The sequence below is a fragment of the Syngnathoides biaculeatus genome, chromosome 13, assembly GCF_019802595.1.
Source record: "Syngnathoides biaculeatus isolate LvHL_M chromosome 13, ASM1980259v1, whole genome shotgun sequence".
Taxonomy (NCBI): Eukaryota; Metazoa; Chordata; class Actinopteri; order Syngnathiformes; family Syngnathidae; genus Syngnathoides; species Syngnathoides biaculeatus.
The window spans coordinates 28,397,453-28,417,312 of record NC_084652.1 but is presented as its reverse complement, the minus strand read 5'-3'; the positions used below and the strand labels follow the sequence as shown (position 1 = coordinate 28,417,312).

At 52.1% G+C, this 19,860-nt stretch overlaps 2 protein-coding genes across 7 annotated transcripts; one reads left to right on the top strand and one right to left on the bottom strand.

Annotated features, from left to right (window-relative positions):
- Positions 1-99: 99 nt before the first annotated feature.
- On the bottom strand, positions 100-7,372 carry LOC133511498 (tomoregulin-1-like). Its single transcript, XM_061840472.1, has 10 exons — positions 6,956-7,372; positions 6,056-6,165; positions 5,599-5,728; positions 5,487-5,516; positions 4,847-4,946; positions 4,432-4,580; positions 3,870-3,929; positions 3,674-3,797; positions 2,704-2,865; positions 100-2,641 (listed from the first exon to the last, which is right to left on the bottom strand). Exons 1-10 carry the CDS (start codon positions 7,089-7,091, stop codon positions 2,557-2,559), a joined length of 1,086 nt encoding a protein of 361 aa, XP_061696456.1. The 5' UTR covers positions 7,092-7,372; the 3' UTR covers positions 100-2,556.
- On the top strand, positions 3,671-19,776 carry slc39a6 (solute carrier family 39 member 6). Of its 6 annotated transcripts, XM_061840458.1 has the most exons (15): positions 3,671-3,811; positions 3,891-3,997; positions 4,135-4,201; positions 10,534-10,620; positions 11,840-12,032; positions 13,087-13,357; positions 14,356-14,488; positions 15,404-15,481; positions 15,546-15,715; positions 17,207-17,389; positions 17,473-17,542; positions 17,609-17,983; positions 18,106-18,186; positions 18,253-18,443; positions 18,675-19,776. In XM_061840458.1, exons 5-15 carry the CDS (start codon positions 11,842-11,844, stop codon positions 18,825-18,827), a joined length of 1,896 nt encoding a protein of 631 aa, XP_061696442.1. In that variant the 5' UTR covers positions 3,671-3,811; positions 3,891-3,997; positions 4,135-4,201; positions 10,534-10,620; positions 11,840-11,841; the 3' UTR covers positions 18,828-19,776. The 6 variants fall into 6 exon arrangements, with proteins under 6 accessions (XP_061696442.1, XP_061696443.1, XP_061696444.1 ...); XM_061840459.1 differs by lacking the exon at positions 4,135-4,201; XM_061840460.1 differs by lacking the exons at positions 3,671-3,811; positions 3,891-3,997; positions 4,135-4,201 and having other exon boundaries at positions 9,401-10,620.
- The last annotated feature ends 84 nt before the right edge of the window (positions 19,777-19,860 follow it).

Sequence of the window (19,860 nt, the reverse complement as noted above, 5' to 3'; positions counted from 1 at the left end):
GAAAAGCTATCCGATGACTCTTCTCATTCAACTTTGAAGTGAAGTTTCAAGTACTTTCCAGAATTTTGGGAGTTTAAAGGCATCAAAACCAAGACGAGATTTTTGTTTGAAAAGTCAACATGAGTTTTTATTGAAACATTTCATGCACGACAACACATTGAGGTCACGTTAAGACGACCGATCACGACAAGACAAACGTTCAGGGAGGGAGGGGCTTTTTTTGTTTGTTTGTTTTTTTGCTGGTGTTGAGCTCCTCCCCTAAAAAATAAACTTGACAAAAAGTTTGCCAACTCATCACGTCTGGACCCCGCCCACTTACCTCCGCTATGCTACATGCTAAAGCTAACGAACACGACACATGACAACTACCATTGTTTCTTTTCCAACCGCAAATAAATAATTGAATAACTGACAGACGTTTGATGACGATTGTCACTTTGGCTCTCGACAACATCGCAAAAAAAGCAACTCAAAAACATTTGTCCGGTCAAAAGAAAAAAAAAAAAAAACGGTAGCTAGCGTGCTAAGCGCTAACAGCCTGAGAGTAAAATGGAGGACTCAAAAACTTGTGTGTGTGTGTGTGTTAGTTTGACAGTTTGCCAGACAAGCTCACACGTGTGTGTTTGCGGATGCAGTTGATTAACCTTGTTAGCGTGACCATGCTAACCAGAATAGAGCAAGTGAAAATGTTTTTGTATCCAGCGAGCACGAAGCTCCTCGTTCCAGTCCCTAACGTGATGTCCCGTTTTTGTAAATGTACGCAACACGTGCAGAAGGCAATGGCTACCTTGTAACTCGTGGAGCATGCAGAACGTGAACATAGACAACGTAGAGTACGTAACCATGGAACTTATGTAACGTACAAAATGTAACATACTGTCATGTAACGTAGCGTAGTCGTGACTTAAGCGTAGCGTACGATCCCAAATGTTTTTGTTCTATTCGTGCGTTTGGGCTCGCTAGAACGTTAGCTCGCTGACTTTAGCTGCTTTACTGTCGTCTTCACCGCCGTCACGTTGCTTTCTTTGCCACAAAACGTCCCACATTTCACCTTCGCTAAACTTTTCACCACTTAATTATAAAAGATTGGGGGAAAAAAAAAACGTACTTTTAAGATGACGGCTTGGAAGTTTTTTTTTTTTTTTTAAATGACGGGGGGGGGGGGGGGGGGCAATCATGTAAACCAGTGGTTCTCAAACTGGGGTCCCCGGAAACCCCAAGGGGTCTCGAGATTGTTTCATACATTTGATTTTAGTGCTGTAGATAAATAAACGCAAAAGAGTAAACCAAGTACTGCTCCAGACCGAAGCTTCAGACAATTGAAAGCTTTGATATGATTGTGACGTACCTGTCACGTAAATACTTTTCTTTTTTTTACAACAAAAGGGATCCTTTTTGGAAATATAGTTTCATACTTGTTTTTCAGCATGAAATGGAGAACAGCAGGATTGGGAAGTTGTGTTTTGAATAAAATGCGAGGAATCTATTGCAGAACCCCCAAAACAACCCAACTCGTTTTGTTTTTTTATTTTAAGGCGGACATACAATATTTTTTACCAACTTTTTGTATTGTTTGGAATGTAATGTTATCTCTACGGTGCCTCGGCAAACGTTGAAATATGAATTCGAGCGGTAGCCGCACTCCCGCTTCCCAGACGTTTTTGTGTCGGAAATGAACTCGTTGGCATTTCTCCAGCTTATCTACGTCACTAGCGAAGAGCTCCGCCCACCTTTCGGCGGTCGACGCAACAAAGAGAGGGGCTCGGCCGCCTCTTTGATACTAACTAAGTCGGCGTTAGAGCGTCGAAATTGCGGGAACTCACTCAACAGAATTGTAGTGTACAAAAACAACAACACAATCGCGCAAAACCTGCAAACGCACAAAACGCTCACCACGACACTAACGTTGGCGTGGCAAAGCAGCTTAACGGCTCAATAGCCCCCCCCCCCCCCCAGCTGATATTTTCTTTCCACCGCGAGTGCGAATCGACGTTTGCCGAGGCGCCACCGAGCCGCTCTGGCGGCTTCCTTTCCTCCCAAAACTTCCTTTTGCTACCTTCCGACTTGTTTTCTGGATAAGGGGCAACTTTTTCATTTTCATTAGGTTTCATTTTTTAGGACGGCAGGAATATTTTCTTCCGTAGGCCCAAAAAGTCGGCGGACGGCCGCCGGAAGCGCCCGAAGAAAAGCAGCAGACGGCTGACACTTCCTGTAACGGCCTTCAAAATAAATTCAGAGTCAAAAATGAAATGGAACACGTGAAACATTTTACAGCGGTTGCCATGCCAACTCGAGTCCAACAGGAGAACCGCACGACAAGAAAATACTTTGACGTTACGACGATCAGAAAGAAAGAACTTCGTCGTCGTCGTCCTCGTCGGCCGCCGCGCGGGAGTCCGACAACATTCGGCAAAAACGGCGAGCGCCGCCCCGCTCGCCCGCCGCAGAGCAAAAAGAAGACGTAAGGCAACAGACGCTCGGCTTCTTCTTCCTCGACGCTTTTCCAAGGGAAGAAGAAGAAGAAGAAGAAGAAGAAAAAGGACGAGGACGAGGAGGTTATACCATCCGAGAGTTCGAGTCTGCAGAAAAGTGTCCCACGTTGTGTTTGTGCCGACGAGCGCGTTTGTTCTTTGGGCATTTCCTGAAATGAGGCAGACACGAGCTTGCTTTTGCTTTTGCTTTTGCTTTTGCTTTTGCACTCACCTGCTGATGCACATGACGACGGCGACGATGACGGCGATCTGCACGGCGCCGATGACCGAGGCGATCAGGACGTAATGCAGCTTCTGGCCACTGGGGACCACGTAGAGCACGTTGAAGTCCTGAAGCTCGTCGCAGCGGACGCCTTTGTAGCCCGACTCGCACCTGCGCAGGCACACGTTCCACATCGTTCCCGACTCGGTGAGCGCGACGTCGGGATTTTCGGACGGCGGGCGGGTCGGGACAGGGACCGCGAGAAGTCCCTTGGTGGCGCTCGAGGAGTCGGCAATGAGTCAAACAGCGGATCGAGGCGCTCGGTCCTTCCGTCAAAAAAAAATAGCTCCCTAGACTCGAAGGATGCAGAGTGAGGCCAACAATGGATATCGCGGGATGAGCTTTACTTACTACATTTTCCAACTGAACTATAAAACGGCCAGTGCACAGCAGGGGGCGCTATCGTACCAACGTACAGTGGGAGAGAGTCGCGAGTCATCTGGGTCGGTATTATCCATCTTCGTGTTTGTTTGTTTTCAGCCAGGCACTGGCTCGCGGGTCACCTACGACGTAAAGCTAGCCCGTCTACAGCCTTTCGCGTTGGGAGTTAGCGTTACGCTAAATGGAAGCAAAGCGATGCGCTCGTTCCGATCCACAAAGTGTCAATCTTTCAACTTGTTGTTCAAACGGCACCGCTGCTCGCACACAGTTCGGAGGTCGGGGGTTCAAATTGAATGTCGTCCCCGTGCCCGCGTGCCTTTTCTCCGCTTTCCTCCCACATCCCCAAATTGGCCGTAGGTGCGAATGGCTGGCAACCTGTTCAAGGCGTACCCTGCTTCTCGGCCGAAGATAGCCCGCGACCCGCGTGAGGACAAGCGGAACGTAGGACCAATGAATGACCTTTCACATTTTTCCCCCAGACGGCTTTTGCAACACTTGACAGACATTTGGGCACCTTGTCGTACGCCGTGGGACTGACCTGCAGGTGGGCAGGTTGTGGTGCACTTCGCAGCGTCCGTGCAGACAGAATCCCGGGCGCGAGTCGCCGCAGGAGTTGGCCGTTCCGGCGTAGAAGCCGTCCCCGTGCTCCAGTCCTTTGGTTTCTGACCAGTCAAAGGTGAGGTCAACATAGAGGAGGTCGGCGCCGCGCCGCGTTAACCCTAACCCGACCTTACCCGGGATCTTTACTTTGAAAGGGCTTCCGTCGTCCTTCCTGCCAATTTGGTCTTTGTCGGCTGGCGGCAAGAAAAACAAAAGAAAGCAAAAACTGGCTTCAGTTCAGGAAAAGCAGAAAGAAATTGAGGTAAAACCAGAAAAACTAATATTTGCATTTCACCGTTGAAAAAAATTCACCTGTTGCTAGATTTTACTGTTATGTTCTCCCCAATTTTCATTGTGTTTTTTTTTTTGTTTGTTTTTTTTTCCTCCTGTCAAATGAAGAAGAATGGCAAACATAAAAGGAGCATCATTTTCTGGCCTGGAATCCCATCGGTTGCTTCGTCTACGTGTGAGGATCTGGCCGTGAGCCGTGGCCTTCAGCGGGTCCTCGCTCGGGCTCCCAATTTGTATTTGTGCATTTGCCCGCTTTAATGGCTCCATTTTTGGTTTTTGAAGTCTGATTTCACCTGGCAAGGTCACGATACTTCCTTATTTGAAGTTGGAACTTTTCAGGCGCCAATTTTTTTTACGGCCGCGACGAAGAAATCTTCCCCATTGATTTCCGTTTGCTTTTCCGACCTGGACAGCGGCCCAGGTGCTCCACGTCGATCTGCTCCTGCTTCATGCAGGACGCCTCCCGGACCAAACACGGACTGTTGTAGGAGTTGCCGTCGGTGGCGCAAACGGCGTTCTGGTTGTGGCCGCTGCAGTCGATGTTGCAGATGCACCTGGGGACACAAGAGGACGCGTGGGCGCATCGCGGGGGAGACCCGGGTCGGGTCCGACACCGTTTTTGTCAGGACTTTTTTTTAATCGGTTCGCGGGAGGAGTCCAGTTGCCAACTTATTGCGGCCACGTCCCGATCGGAAGTCCGGGTTTCACGGTCTCTGTCGAGTCTGGTGGTTTTCGTGGCCCGGTGCGGTCTTGGGGTCTTTGTCGGGTCTCGTGAGCTACGTGGAGTGTGCCGGTCTTTGTCAGGGTCTCGCGGCCTCACCATACATCTTCTGCGTCCTCGTCACATTCTGCTCCGTACTTGCAGGTGCTGCACTTGCTCAACCGCTTGATCGCATCCGAAGCGGAACCTTCTTCTTGGTCTGGGAGCGCGAGGAGGACAAACATGTGGACAATAACCAAAAAGAAAGAACAGAAGAACTCCGACTGAAAACGGATCAAGCAGAACTGGCAAAATCTTTCTCTGACACAATAAGAGAAGAAGCAATCTTGTCTTTGTGGGTTTTCATTCCAAAAAGAAAGAAAAGTTGGACCGGTCCTGCGGGCCGCCGACCCTTGCCGAAGTCCAGACTGAAAGTCCCTTCGTTGTCGTCGGGTTTGGGGTTAGTAAGTCCAGCTGCACCAACTCGGACAACGTCGTCGACATTTTTTTTTTAGCATCGAGTGCCGGCGCAACAAAAACTGTGCAAGGTGAAGGAAGAAACACAAAACTCTACATAACAAATCGACGACCACGAGGACCAAAACTACAAGATGGGCACGGAGTAGAACCACCAGAGGAAGGCACGGTGAGAACATTCGGAGTGAACACACTTTTGGAAGGATTCTCCATCTGTAACGCAATACAAGAAAAGAAGACAAAGAACGAGACTGGAACGCGCCGAACAAGAAGAGGAACCCACCGTCGGGATGTCCCGAGCCCGAGCCAGGATCTGCGGGGAAAGTTCAACAACGTCGTCAAGATCATCTGCGCAAAGGCCACGCGCGCAAACTACGGCGGACCCGAGCGCTGACCGTCAGAACAAGGTCCGTGCGCCACCCTGGCGATGAGCCGCTGCTGCTTGCAGGACGCCTGGCGCCGGTAGCACTCGTTCTGGTACGTGTCGCCGTTGGAGCCGCACACCGGCACGTAGTTCTTGTGGCACTGCCCGTCGAAAGAACGCGACGACGACGACAACAACAAAAACCCACCATGACGACGGCGACGGCACAAAGGTCAGCTCGGGCCTCGCTTAGGCGGGGCTAGAAACTAGCATTCCTTCATGATCTTATTATTGCTATTTGATACGCCGTAAAACAATCGTTCAATTGTATGGATCGCAAATTCACTCCGAACGTACACGGCACTGAAACACGTCCATCGAGTCTTCTTGCAGCGTTTCCTACCCGAAACTGTGGTTGGAGCAGGAAAATGAAAAAAGTGACGAAATGAGGTCGCCGACCGCGTCGCAATCGGCAGGCGGGCACGCACCTGGAACTGACAAACGCACTTGAGCTGCGATTGGTCGTCTCTGCACACGCCCCCGAAGCGGCACGTGGATTGGTCGCACACGCGGAGGTCGCTCTTCTTCTCCGCCACGCCTGCAAAAACCGCAAAGGCCGTTGCATTTGGACTGCCTTCATTTCCCGCTGCGGTGTCCCTCAGGCACGCGTCCTCGGCACCCTCCGTTCCTCCCTCGTTAATCGCCGACGCCGACCGGGGACAACTGCGGGGTGGCGGACTTCAGGAAACCCAACAGAAGTGAGCACACCCCCCTCTCCGTCGACGGAGAGGAGCGCTTCAAGGTTCCTTGAGTCCACGCGTCCGCAGACCTGCCCTCCCGTCGGGCGAGGAAAGTCGGTCACGGGCCGCACTTCCTCAAGATCTCCCGACCGCATCCAGCCGGGGAGAGCCTCCGGACCTCCGGCTTCGAAGGCCGGTTGGAGGCGCCCCGCCTGATGCCCGCCCACACTGGCAAATTCATGCCAGGGAATTGTCCCATCAACTTGCTCAAATCTTCTTCTTTTTTTTTTGGGGGGGGGGGGGTTGATTGGGACGTGTCGACCACTTGTAAAGACGAGCTCTGCTCGACGTTATTAAAGGTGAATTTGGGCACAGACGACACAAAGTCGACGCACGGGATTCACTGGGCCGGCGGTGCCACGAGACGGATCCGGCCCCCGGCCCCGGGTTTGACACCGGGGCTGGAGTTTCATATTTGCGGTACGATGACGTTCATCATTCCATTGATGACTCGCTGCGGTTTCGATCGCACCGAGCGCGTGCACGCGCCACAGGAGGCTGCCGGTTGCACGGCCGCGAACGCGCGCCACCCTGAGAGCAAATCGTCCTCCGTCCTCCTCATCCTCATCATCCTCGTCGGCATCTTACCTGCGCACGCTTTCCCTTTGCACTCTCCGCCACCCTGAGGCTGGTAGGACGCGCGCGCCGCGGGCACGCCGAGCAGCAGCAGCAGCAGCAGCAGCGGAGACGGCGCGCACGCGCGCACGCGGCAGCCGAGCGCCATCACGGAGGACGAAAAATGGAGGAGGAAAAGGAGAAGGAGGAGGAGGAGGAGGAGGAGGAGGAGGAGGAGGAGAAGGAGAAGGAGAAGGAGAAGGAGAAGGAGGAGAGGACGTTCACGAGAAGTCCAGCATTCCGGCTGCTCCTCGACGTGCGCGCGCGCGCGTTTTCCTGCGGGAGGCACCTCCTACTTCCGGAAGAATAGAACGCATGCGCAGAACCGCCGGGTCGGAGGAACAAAGAGGAGAACTCAGACGATGTGGCGGGGAGCCCTCGTGGTGATCAAAAGTGCCCCACACGACTGCGGTTCGGGTTCCATTCTCGCTTTAGCGCGTTAGCACGTTAGCATCGGTGTCCTCACTCCATTCATTTGATTGAAGTTCAGAGGTCGCAGGGCCTCGTCCTCTTGGGGAGATTCCGGTTTGTTCTCGGCGGCTAATCTTCATCTAGAAGATTGAAACCAAGTCTCAGATTATTCGGCACGCCATGCGTCCGGCCGGCTGATCGCAAGCTGCTTGTAACGTGTTATAAGCACGTTATAACATACTGGGGGCAGTGTGTCTGCAACGCTTCCGATATGTTTTGTTTGTCCCACTTTGTAATCCTTTTCGTCATGGTTTGATGCTGCTCACCTGTCTTTTTGGAATGGCGTTGCTGTCGTCGGTTTTGTTTGACGTTTGCTCTCGTCGTCGCCGGTCGGGTTTTCACGGGCTCCCCCCGTCTCGTCCGGGTGTGCCCCGTTGTCTCGACCGTTAGCTTGCGCGCCGTCGGCTGCTTTCTGGGCTGTGTCGTTTCTTTGACGTTCGGGGGACCTTTCCAGGTTTCTGGGGTCCTCCTTTGCTTTTTTTTTTCCCATCTGGCAAATGCATCGTAGAGACCGCTCAGGTCGGGCCTAATCGGCTCCGCCGTCTGCGGGATCATCCTGGCCTTCCCCCGGGGGGTCCGAGTTCCCCCTCGGATAAAGCAACTTTTTCATCTCATTCGCGTCACGCAGCAAGACTTTCAGGAGCCATTTCAAACGGGATGGCGGTCGTCGAAGCGCAGCCGGGCCACCATTTTTGCATTTCAATTGACGACAATGTTGAGCTTTTACAGGCATTGTATTTGTTACCGAACCTTTTTTGCAGTAACTTGAACAAAAGTATCGACCTTGACTGATCTGTTTGTACACAATTGCGTGTACTGTAAATGTAAGATTTTGATGGCAAGGTTGAAGGTATTTACTTTGGTAGTCACGAGAGACAACTGCAACGAAAGCAAAACCAGGGTGGCGGCGAAGGTTTCCTCTTTCGGGACAAAAGTCCATCCATCCAATTTTCCGCCAGTCGTCCCAGCTGAGTCTGGGCAAAGTTGGGGCACAACTCAAAACGGTTGCCAGCCAATCGCAGGGCACGTCGAAACAAACGAGCCTTCCCACACCTGTGAGCAATCGAGTGTCTTTGGAGAACCTCAGGCACTTTCACCTGGAACAAAACCCTCGCAGGCACGGGGAGAACACGCAAACTCCGCGCAGGCGGGATCGAACCCGGGCCCTCAGAACTGCGAGAAACCAAAGACGTGGAAAGGAACGTTGAGGCCCGCCCGATTCGTGCCCACCGTTTCCCGTGAGAATCCTTTTGGGACACCTGATGAAGGCGAAAAGCTCAAATTGGGCCCACTTTTCGCTGCAGGAGAAGAAGAAGAAGAAGAAGAAGTCGGCGTCAGCAAACTCAACCAATGAGACGGGCTCGTTGGACCCTCGCAAAAAAAGGGCTTTTGGGATCAGAATAATCGGGATGAGCCGGACTGCAAATTAAGAGGATTGGCGTCCAAATCCGTTTAGGCGAATCTTTCGTCCTTTCCAAGCTTTTGAGTTGCTCCCGCTTGACGTTGAACTGACTTGACGTGACTTCAAACGGAGCCGGAACATTCCAGAAAGATTCCCACGGGGCGTCGGCCGCCGCTCGTTTTTGGAAGCTCGCTCCACAGAGACGACTTCCCGGGCCCGCTGGCGTAACCGTGACGACCGAGACCGAGGCCCGCCGTCTGCCGCCGACGGGACGCGTTGTGGCGAGCGGACGAGCGGGTTTGCTCGTGGGCACGTGCAAACTTTCAAAGGGTGTGTCAAATTGATCCTTTGAAGAAAAACAATTCATACTGGCGCTATGAAGTGATTTGGAACGACGCGCCAATCAATTGACCGTTTGACAACTTTTGCGCCGAAGCTTCGAGGCGTCACCGGGCGACGGAATTTGGATCTCGATTTAGCTGAGGAGGAAAAACCAAAAACTTGCAACTTGAAAGAGGACAGCAGCAGCTCTGCACCCTCGAAAGGGAAAAACTGAAGACAACATGTCATTTTCACAACTCATTTCATAAGGAAAATCTCATTCATAAGTCGAGTCTTTTACGCGGCTTAGCAACCGGTGAGAGCGTTGGCCTCCCGCTTGTGAGGATCGGGGTTCCAATCCCTTTGCGTGCTCTCCCCGGGGCCGCAAGTGCGGCTTTTCTCCTACATCCCTAAAACATTCATCGGAGACTCGAAATGAATCATTAATAAATCGAAATCTGCGACGGGCTGGCGACCGGTTCAGCCTTTTCCCCACGCAGGCGGGCGGCCGCCATCTCCGTCCGTGCTGCGGAAACTCCAGCTGGGACCGTCGCCGCCGTCAGCTGCGCTTTTCTCTCGGTCCCATGTTTCGGGGAGCTCCCTCGTTGAAGGCCGGCCTCCCCTCCCGCTCATGTGCACGGTTGACAAGCGCAAAGACGCTAGTTCAGCGCACTCAAGAGTGGAAATTTGGTTCGCTAAAGTCGGTCAGCTCAACTTTCCTTATCAAGCACTTTCAAAGGAAAAATGCATCTTGGTACATTGAGCCACTGGCGACTTTCATCCAGCCACGGTCCGAGCCGCTTATCCTGCTGGAGTCGAACCCGGGCGAGTGGCGGGGAACGCGCCCCGAACTGGGCACGCAGGACTGAACCGTTCGCACTCGCAATCATTTCAATCAACCGCGAACATTTTAGGGTCTCCGATGAATCCCTGTTTTGGGGGTGTGGGAGGAAAACTGCAAAGTCCACAGCGGCGAGGTCGGTGTTTTGAACCCCGCTTTTCCGAATTGTGAGGCGGACACCCGAACCCCCCACCGCGCGTGGGCACAGGGAAGACATTTTGTAAACATTCAGCCAAGAAACAAAATGAATAACAAACATGACATGTCGAAATCTCCCAGCTCGTCTTGGGAAAGATTGTTTTGTTCTTTTAAAGGCAAACGTTCCATATGAGCTGTGAAACGTTTGTTTTGAAGAAGTTGTCCAAAGTGTGCGGCTGAAAGTTGACGCGCGAGCCAAAACGCCTCTCAAGTCTTTGACATCACCGGCAGCCAATCACAACGCGAGCCTTTGTGCTTCGCTCCGCCCCTTCGTCCCTCACGCCTTCTTCAACTTGTCCGTCTTTGGTTTTCCCACAGTCCTCGGAGGCACCACCGCAGCCATTCAGTCGCGTTCTTAGAATTCCCGTTTGGACCGAGCGGCACCGGGAGGAGACGGAGGAAGAGGTAAAAGCAGCTTTGGACGTGAAGGCGTCTCGCGTGCTCTTCGTGCGATCGCGGACACGACGACGGCCGGCTTCCGGGTTTTTTTTTTTGGTGCACACGGCACCGAGCGGGCGAGCTGGTGCCGAGCGCACAAAAGCAACGTGCTCTTGTTTATGGGCCGGGCGCACTTTGACGTGAGACGGAACGGAACCGCCTCGCCGCACTCGGAACCGAGGCGGCTCCCGTTTGGACGCCCGCGCCTCGTGATCCGGGGCCCGGGGCTCCGCGGTTAGCCGGCGATGACGAAGGCGGACGATGCTAAGGGAGCTAGCTGGCCGAGCATCTGCGTGCTAGCATCACACACACACACACATGCTGAATAACATAATTAGCTATAGCTTGGTAAGCGCTACGGAAAATGGAGCAACAGACAGACAGACACACACAGACGGGCGGACGGACGGACGGACGGACGGACGTATTCGGACGTCCTCCTCCTTGAAAGGACGAGCCGGCTCGTCACTGGCCGTTCGCAGTGGAATGACGTCATCAGACTCCATATGGAAAAGGCAGCAGTTTTAATATGGTTACTTATTGCCATCCATCATTATGTTGAACGTCTCAAGTTTGCGGTTTGGAAGAGACTTGAGCCAAAGCCGTTCTTCATTTTGGCGTCCTCCTGAAACTCCCTTTTTGCGTTCAATTCCACATTGTGGTCAAATTCAGCAGGTGTACTGGAATTGGTTTTTGTTCAAAAAATGAAATGACGATTAGGATTTCAGACATTATTTTACGTTCTAGCTGTAACCCATTTTTTTTTTTTTTTTTACCATCTGAGACTGCAGAAAAGCTTCAATTTGAAATCTATGTTCACGTCTCACCCGCAATTATCTTTAATATGCCAATTTTTGGTTCCGTTCCAATGTAGCGTTTGGGCTCCGTCGCCTGTACTGTAACTGTAATTCCGTGTTAATTTGGCAGATTATTGTTCGTTGTCATGTCTCTTAGTCAATTTATCCACTAGCCTCTGTGTCACTTACTGTCTTTATCTCGTTTCCATGTGTCCTCGTTTCCTTGTCTTTGCCCCCCCCCCCCGTTGCCTCCTTGATCCCCGTTTTCATGTCCCGAGTTTCAATATCTTCTCGTTTCCTTTGTGTAACTCGCCGCTCACCTGAAACTACAGCAAGTTGGTTATGGAGACTTTGGGAGGGCTAACCGCTCCTTTTTGTGCGGCCGGTAGAGATGTTGGGGGCGGAGGCGGGCCGGGCCCTCCTGGTCCTGACGTTCCTGGCGACGGCGGCCGGAGACGTCTCGCTCGGGTCCGACCGCGGCACGGCCGCGATCCGCGGTGCCGAGCGCGCGCCGTCGGCCGTGGTGGACGCGCAGCGGGCCGAGCGGACCCAGAAGAGACACCTGGAGGCGCTCTTCAACAGGTTAGCGCCGCGGCACCGTGTTGCGTTTGGAAACGTCCTCGTAAAAGCCACGCCTGACGTGTCAGCAAGGGCAAAAAAAAAAAAAAAAACCAGGCTGAAATGTGTTTGCGGGACTACGACACAAATACGGTGGGACCTCTACTTATGAACGTCTCTACTAACAAAAGCAAGTTCAGGATACGAAGGGGGGGGGGGACACAAATGATCCTATTTTTATGTAAAAGGGTGCTTCTTTCTGCTCATGAAAAATTTGCGTTCCAAAATGACTTGCAGAAGAGATGAATTTTGTAAGTAGAGGTAGCGCTCTACTAGCAGGAGTACAAAACAGGATTTTCTTTGTTTTTTTTTTTACATTAAAAATGTGCACAAATAGTAGTGTGGCTGTCTTATCAAATTCAATTTTCATTCAAAGAATGCTGTCGGAAATGTTCTCAACTTTATGGGCATTTAGAAAATAATATCAAATAGAAAGTGTGACGTCTTGTGGCATTTAACTTTGAATTGAATCCAATACATTGGAATGTGCAATTTTCATTATTTTACATCAAAAATGCAATATTTTCTTCTTTTTTTTGGTAACATTTTACAATGAAATGGAAGATTTTTCCATGAGCCTTTTATGACTGAAAAATATAGAAACAATTTTATTTTTCATTTGAGAGCTTTGTGAATTTTTACAAAATAATGAAAAAATGGCAGCATGGTAGAATACTGGTGAGCACATCTGCCTCACAGTTGTGAGGTCCGGGGTTCAAATCCCCCCCCCCCCCCCGATGCCTACGTGACTTTTCTCCACTTTCCTCCAACATCTGCTATCTCAGCCATAAAAAAATATTGTGATAGTGTGTAAGATGGTATTCTGTGGAAAGTTTCAAACAAATAACTCGAGATAGTTTTGTTAACCTTTTTTGTTTTATATTTGTAATGATACTCATTTTTCATGTTCATATTGTAAGCATCAATGTTTTTGCAACTTTTGGCTTGTATGATGTATGTTTTGATTGTATGTGAGCCGTGGCCACCCCCCGGTGACCGCTCGCCCGCCTCGTTTCAGGTACGGCGAGAACGGGAGCGTCTCCCTGGCGGGCCTGAAGCGCCTCCTGCGGAGCGTGGGCTTGGACCTCATCGCGAGCGTGACCGTGCAGCACCGCCATCATCGCCAAGACGAAGAATGGCACCAGCCCACCCGGACCCCCGAGGAGCGGGACGGGCGCGGCGCGGCGGGAAACCGCACACACGAGGGGCACGAAGGCCGCGATCGGCGTGAAGGCCACGGTCACCGCGACGACCACGGCCGCCATTACCGTGACCACCAGCATGTTGAGGTGTGTCTACAATCATTTGGTTATTCACTCGTTGATTTCATTTTCTTACCGCTCATCCTCACGAGGGTCGCGGGAGTGCCGGAGCCTATCCCAGCTGTGAACGGGCAGGAGGAGGGGTACAGCCAATCGCAGGGCACGTGGAGACGGACAACAGCCGACGGGTCAATTTTCAATCTGTCCCATTAATGTTGGACGTTTTTGGGATGTGGGAGGAAGGCGGAGTGGCCACCCGGAGAAAAGCCACGCGGGTACGGGGAGAACATGCAAACTCCTCACGGGGGAGGCCGGGATTTGAACCCGGGTCCTCAGAACTGCGAGGCCAACACTTTTGAATTACAATTAGCTTTTGGTAATTGTCAGTTACTGTTGTGATCTGTCATCAATGGTTTAAACGGATTAAAAAGATGCCATTTGTTGGAAACGGCAGATGATTGACACGCAGGAACGTAAACTGTACTCATAACATCAGTCATCGTCTGCCAAATGTGTCCGACTGGACGCGTTTGTGTCGGGCCGGAGCGCTTTAATTCCTCTTTGGGGTTTTGATTGATTTCAATGCCGGAATATGAATATGAAGCAGTTGATCCCCGAGGGACTCGATTGATTGATTGATTGATTCAGATTCCGCACACCAGTTTATTGTCCTAATCCTGCATTTTGCTCATTGCTCCGTTGTTTGGCCAACTTGAAATTGCGCAAATCTTGGCAATTTCTGCCTCTCAGCAGCGGAGCTCCAGTTTGTCGTCCTCCATGTAAGCAGATAATTGAGGAATAATAATCATTTTACTTTTACAATGAACAGGCGACGGGTGACCCCTCCCTACTTTAGCTCGGGCCCAATTAAAAGCTCTGATGTGATCTGACCTTATGAATTCTTCCCCTTTTTTGTTTTGTTTTTTTTTTTTTTCGGCTTAAAAACAAAATGTCTTTTGATTAGAATTATGACATCGTAGCATATTGATTTCCCCGTTGCGGTTGTGCGTCATTTGTTCCGTCAGTGTGAGAACGCGTCGAGCCTTCTGGCGTCCCACGGGATGACGCAAGATGGCGGCGTTACGCCGGACGAGTTCGCCTACCTTTGCCCGGCGCTCCTGCACCAGATCGACGCCGGCGCCTGCATCCTCCACCGAGGTGACGGTTGAGTTTTTGGCCACCGTTTTTCACATTGGGTTCACTTTGAGATTGTGATTTGGTTTGGAACTAAATCCCCAAGAAAAACTCATCTACAGCTACTTTATCAGCCGCTTTCTTCCCAAGGTTTTTTAAAAAGACGTGTCACACGGGCCCTTTATGGTTGTAACGTTCCCGCTGACTTTAGTGCTACTTGCATTTCTTCTTATTAGACAACATACGCTTCTGTAGTTGGCGTCCAACACTTGCTTTGAGCTCAAACTCAAATTTAGCTTGCAAGAGCTGATAGCCTAAGAAAGAAAATGGTGGCTTCAACATTAGCTTCCACCAGCAGATCCTCTCATGAGCATCAGCAGTCGTAGCCTGAGGGGGACTTGAGAATGCCAAGTTAGCCTCCAACGTTAGCTCTGTTAGGTTGTCGTGTCAGCTGCCAACATTGTTGTCTGTGTTAGCATCTGACGTTCGTGTCCAACCTTAGCTCTCAATATTCAATTCCAGTGATACTTCTAGCGTTGGAATGAACAAAGACCCACGTTAGCATCCAACGATCGCGTCAGAAGTTATCTTCTAACTTGAGCTTTCAATGTCAGCTTCTGAAGTTCATTTCAAACATTAGAGCTAGGCAGCACCCCCGTTAGCTTCCAACTTTAGGTTGCTGCCCCTTACTCGGTTCCCACAGAGAGCCGTGAACGTTTGGAGGCCGCCCGGTCCCGGGAGGGTTCGTCCGTGTGAGGATAATGGTTCTCCCTGCGGTTAGCCGGGTTAGCCCAAATCCTAAAGTTTGCCTTTCCAGACTGCCGGATGTCGATTTGGCTGAGATGGGTGAAAACGTTTTGTGATGAGGAAATTGAAAAGGGGGGCGGGCCACGGACTCCGGTAGCGACGATGGTTAATCCCGTTTCGTCTCCCCCGCAGACCACCGCCAGAGCCGCGGTCGCCACGACAACCAGAGCGAGCCCGACCACAGCGAGAGCGACAAAAACCTCGCCGCAGGTGACTTGACTCGAAAGCGTCTCGTCCAGACTCGAGACTCAAGCGTTGTTCCCGCCCCCGTCAGCGTGGCTGGGCGGCTTCCTGTCCGTCACCGTCATCAGCCTCCTGTCGCTGGTCGGCGTCGTGCTCATCCCGCTCATGAACAGGGTCTTCTTCAAGTTCCTGCTCAGCTTCCTGGTGGCGTTGGCCGTGGGCACGCTCAGCGGCGACGCCTTCCTGCACCTCATCCCTCACGTGAGTCCGAAATGAAAATGATCGACGTTAGCGAGGCGAAATACAAAATGCGTGAAAATGAATCAAGCTGAATTCCTGAGAAGTCATTCCTGACTATTATTATTATTTTTTTTTTTTTTTTTTTATCTGGGGTGGGGCGACCCACTCCCCGCAGAAAATAATCATACATTTTCATTCACCTTTTATGTGAAAAGCTTCACACATACATAATAATCATAATCATATTATGAGTGGGGGGTGGTGACAAACACCACCCCAAGTTTTGCAGAAATGAACTTTTGAGGACAAAAATGTTCTTTGATCACATTCCGGATGCTCTTTATTGCCAAATATGTCAAGAACATACTTGGGGCCGCTCTCGTGACATTTTGACCCCCACACTTCCTTTTTGAGGCATCAAAACACAATTTTGAGTCATTTAGCGAATTTTAAAAAAAAAAAAAAAAATGCTGACGGCGAAAGAATAATATGGCGAGAGTTTGAAAAGCAATCGCAAGTTGGAGCAAAGAACTTGTTCATTTCTTGTACATATTTGTGCTGCTGCGTCTTCAAAATTATTCTCAAGCGTTTTAGACAACAGTTAAAACGTCAACAACCACTAGGGGGCATTCAAGGGTCGGCCACCGTCAACTTCGCAAACTGATGTCAAGATTTTTCCTTGAACGACTCGGAAGTCGATCCGTTTCTGACCTCCTTACTCGAACGGTCCCGGGTGTCGTCCGCAGTTTGTGTGCGGCGTTGGCCGTAAAAAGTCCCCAGGAAATCCCTGCGCGTTCGTCCCTCGTCGTATCGAGGTTCACTTTTCACTTTCGCCGTATTGCAGCTTTTCAAATACCGAAGCGGTAAATGGGACTCCATTTGTGTTGCTAATTTAGCCGGATCGGTCCTGGACGTTGGCATAGACTCGGACTTCCGAGAGAAAAAAAAAAAAAAAAGAGCAGAATGACTAAATTAGCTGACCGCCGGTAGTTGGAAGCAACAGGTGGTTAGGATAGAAGCCGCCGCCAGTCCACTTTCACGGCATGCGCATAATCAACACATTCATTCATTCACAAAAGCTGGCGAGTGCAAAATCTTCCGCCGAGAAACTCAGACTAGCTGACGTGTTAGCCGTTTGTCAACCCGGTGGTCAACGCCGCCGAGTCCGCTTTCCTTCGCCGACTCCCAGGTCGCTCGCCGGACCGGGCCGCACGCTCATTCAGTCGCAGATACGACAGAAGGTGACCCCGAGAGGACCAAAATAATACCCGCACCCGGCGTTCCTCTTTTGTGTTGCTATTTTACAGCTTTAGAATACATCGTTAGCCACTTTGCAGATTTGTGATCATCGGTGGGGGGGGGGGGGGGGGGGGGGGGTGTTCCGGAGATGACTACTGCAGACTCCAGTGATGCATTGTGGGATGTATTCTCGTGGCTAACTTGCTATCTCGCGGTTAGGCTAGCGATTCCTCACCCCGTTTGCTTCTCGTTCTTGTTCTTGTTCTTGCTCAGTCTCAGGGAGGACATCAGCATTCCGGACACGATGGGCACGACCACCACCGCGACAACCGCGACCAGCACGACCTGGACGGCGTTTGGAAGGGTTTGACGGCTCTGGGCGGCGTCTACTTGATGTTTCTCATCGAGCACTTCCTGACGCTGGGAAAAATGTACAAGGACAAGAAAAAGAGAGAGGTGAGACGTGACCAATGCGCAAACGGACGGAGCCTGCTTTTGGGCGTGAAGGGCTGGACGTGTCTGTGGTCGCTTGTGCGCAGATGCAGAAGAACAAGGCGGACCCCGAGAAGCCGCCGGCCCTGATGGACGACATCCTGAAGGCGAGCGAAGGCAAGTGGGCGCGACCGGACCGTCCTCGCAAGTAGTCGCGTGAGTTCCGGTTTTGTCCCGCCGCAGACGTCGAAACCACCAACGGCGGCGGCGGCGTCTTTCCCGAGCGCCCGGACGAGGACGGCGTGGCGGAGGAGGAGCAGGTGATGCTGAAGTCGGCGACGGCGGCGGCCGAAGGGGCTCGGAACTACACGGCGGAGGAGTGCGAGAACAAATGCCACTCGCACTTCCACGACACGGTGGGCCAGGCGGACAGCCTGCACCACCACCACCACGACTACCACCACATCCTGCACCACCACCACTCCCAGAACCACCACCCGCACAGCCACACCCACTCCTTCCCGCAGCACCACTTCCAGCGGGCCGGCGTGGCCACGCTCGCCTGGATGGTCATCATGGGGGACGGCCTGCACAACTTCAGCGACGGCCTGGCCATCGGTGAGCCCGCCAAATTGGAAGGCAACGCCGGCGTCGACTGACGAAGCCGACTCTGTGACCTCGTCGGGGGTCGGCAAACGTTTCGGGGCGCGAGCGAGCTAACTTGGGAATCCTCTGGGCAGGCGCGGCGTTCAGCGAGGGCTTGTCGAGCGGCCTCAGCACGTCGGTGGCCGTCTTCTGTCACGAGCTCCCTCACGAGCTAGGTAAGCGCGGGCGCGGGCGCGCCGACGCCGACGCGAGGTGACGCGTGCGACTGCGCTCGCCCCCAGGCGACTTTGCGGTGCTGCTGAAGGCGGGCATGACGGTGCGGCAGGCCATCCTGTACAACGTGCTGTCGGCCACCGCCGCCTACCTGGGCATGGTGACGGGCATCCTCATCGGCCATTACGCCGACAACATCTGCACGTGGATCTTCGCCCTCACCGCCGGCCTCTTCATGTACGTGGCGCTCGTCGACATGGTGAGCGCTCGCCGAAAACGCGTCGCCGGCAGCTGCCGTCCCCTCGCGACGTGTGCGTTTAGTGTCAGCAGCAGCTGCCGACGTTTGGCTTTCGACTTGCTGTCACCGGCAGCCGCTGACCTCCTGCTCACGTTCCCATTTGTGCGTTTTTTTTTTTTGGGTGGTTCTTTCAGCCAAAAGCTCCAAACCGGGCGAGTACAGTTGTGGGCTTTGCTTTATTTTGCACGTCAGGTCCCCGAAATGTTGCACAACGACGCGGGCGAGCACGGCTTCAGCCACTGCGGCTACTTCCTGCTGCAGAACGCCGGCATCCTCCTGGGCTTCGGCGTCATGCTCCTCATCGCCGTCCTGGAGCACACCGTCCGGCTGGACCTGCGCTTCTGACGCCGGTGCCGAGCTTTTTCTCGTTTTCTTTTTTTGTTGTAGTTCTGCGTCGCCACGGGCCAGCCGCAGAACTTCTCCGACGGGATTGGACTGTTGGAAGCGGCTGGCCTCTGACAAAAGGCTTCGATAGGTCACTCTTGGAATTTTTTTCTTTCTTCCTTTTTACTTTTAATTTATTTTCATATTTTGTAGCCGTTTTGCGTTCCTCATTTTTGTAGTCGTGCAGGGCCGTTTTGAAATGTGCGGCGGTGCCTTGAGAGGTTTGGTTCCATCTGTCCTCTGCTGCCCCCGTGTGGCCAATGTGGGCACGCCACTAGGAGCAACGCAATAGCCATTAAATTGAAGGAGTGGCAGAAACGGTTGAACTTTTGAGTTCTGTTGAACAAAATGGACGTTCGGATGTCCTGACTTACTTTTGTTTTCCAAATGTAAAATATTAGCGGAGGCTGTTTTTGTTATTCAAGGGGAGGCCGCAGCAGATGATCAAAACTTTCAAAATGCCTTTCGGTGAGCAAAGATGATGCACCAGGTTGTGGGTTCAAATCCGTTTGAATTCCCCGTGGGCCAGCGCTCGCGTGTTCCTGCGGTTCCGGGCGTTCCCCGCCTCTCGCCCCAAAGGTGGCCCGTGACGCTCGTGAGGAGGAAAACAAAATGGCTGGAGAAAGTTGCCAGCGCGAGGAAATGCAACTGAAGTCATCTTAAGGCACCACCGCGTTTGCGTTTCTGCCGACAAAATTCATTGGACACCAGAATTCAAGTCGGTCCTGGAAAAATGAGGAGAACACCTTTTTGTTCGGTTTTGTTTTCTTCCCCCTTTCTGTTGAGGTCAAAACTGTCTTGGGTGTGCGCGCGCATTGCACAAAGTATCCCCAACGAAAGCAAAAACTCCAAAGCGGACCTCTGAGTCTGCGTGCAATGTGACATTCCACAAATAAACGCGGTCGCCAAGCCTCGTCTCGTCTTTCCGGTTTCCGAACGTCTCCTCCCGGACCGGGTCCAAAAGTGGTGCGGAATGTTCTTGGCCCGCTTGATC

Coding starts and splice junctions, on each gene's coding strand:
- LOC133511498 (XM_061840472.1), bottom strand. CDS start 7,091: ATGGCGCTCGGCTGCCGCGTGCGCGCGTGCGCGCCGTCTCCGCTGCTG. Junction 4,947..5,486: donor GGGCTCGGGACATCCCGACG/GTGGGTTCCTCT, acceptor TCGCGCTCCCAG/ACCAAGAAGAAGGTTCCGCT. Junction 4,581..4,846: donor GAGGACGCAGAAGATGTATG/GTGAGGCCGCGA, acceptor TTGTGTCCCCAG/GTGCATCTGCAACATCGACT.
- slc39a6 (XM_061840459.1), top strand. CDS start 11,842: ATGTTGGGGGCGGAGGCGGGCCGGGCCCTCCTGGTCCTGACGTTCCTG. Junction 14,489..15,403: donor CGCCTGCATCCTCCACCGAG/GTGACGGTTGAG, acceptor TCTCCCCCGCAG/ACCACCGCCAGAGCCGCGGT. Junction 15,716..17,206: donor TCCTGCACCTCATCCCTCAC/GTGAGTCCGAAA, acceptor GTTCTTGCTCAG/TCTCAGGGAGGACATCAGCA.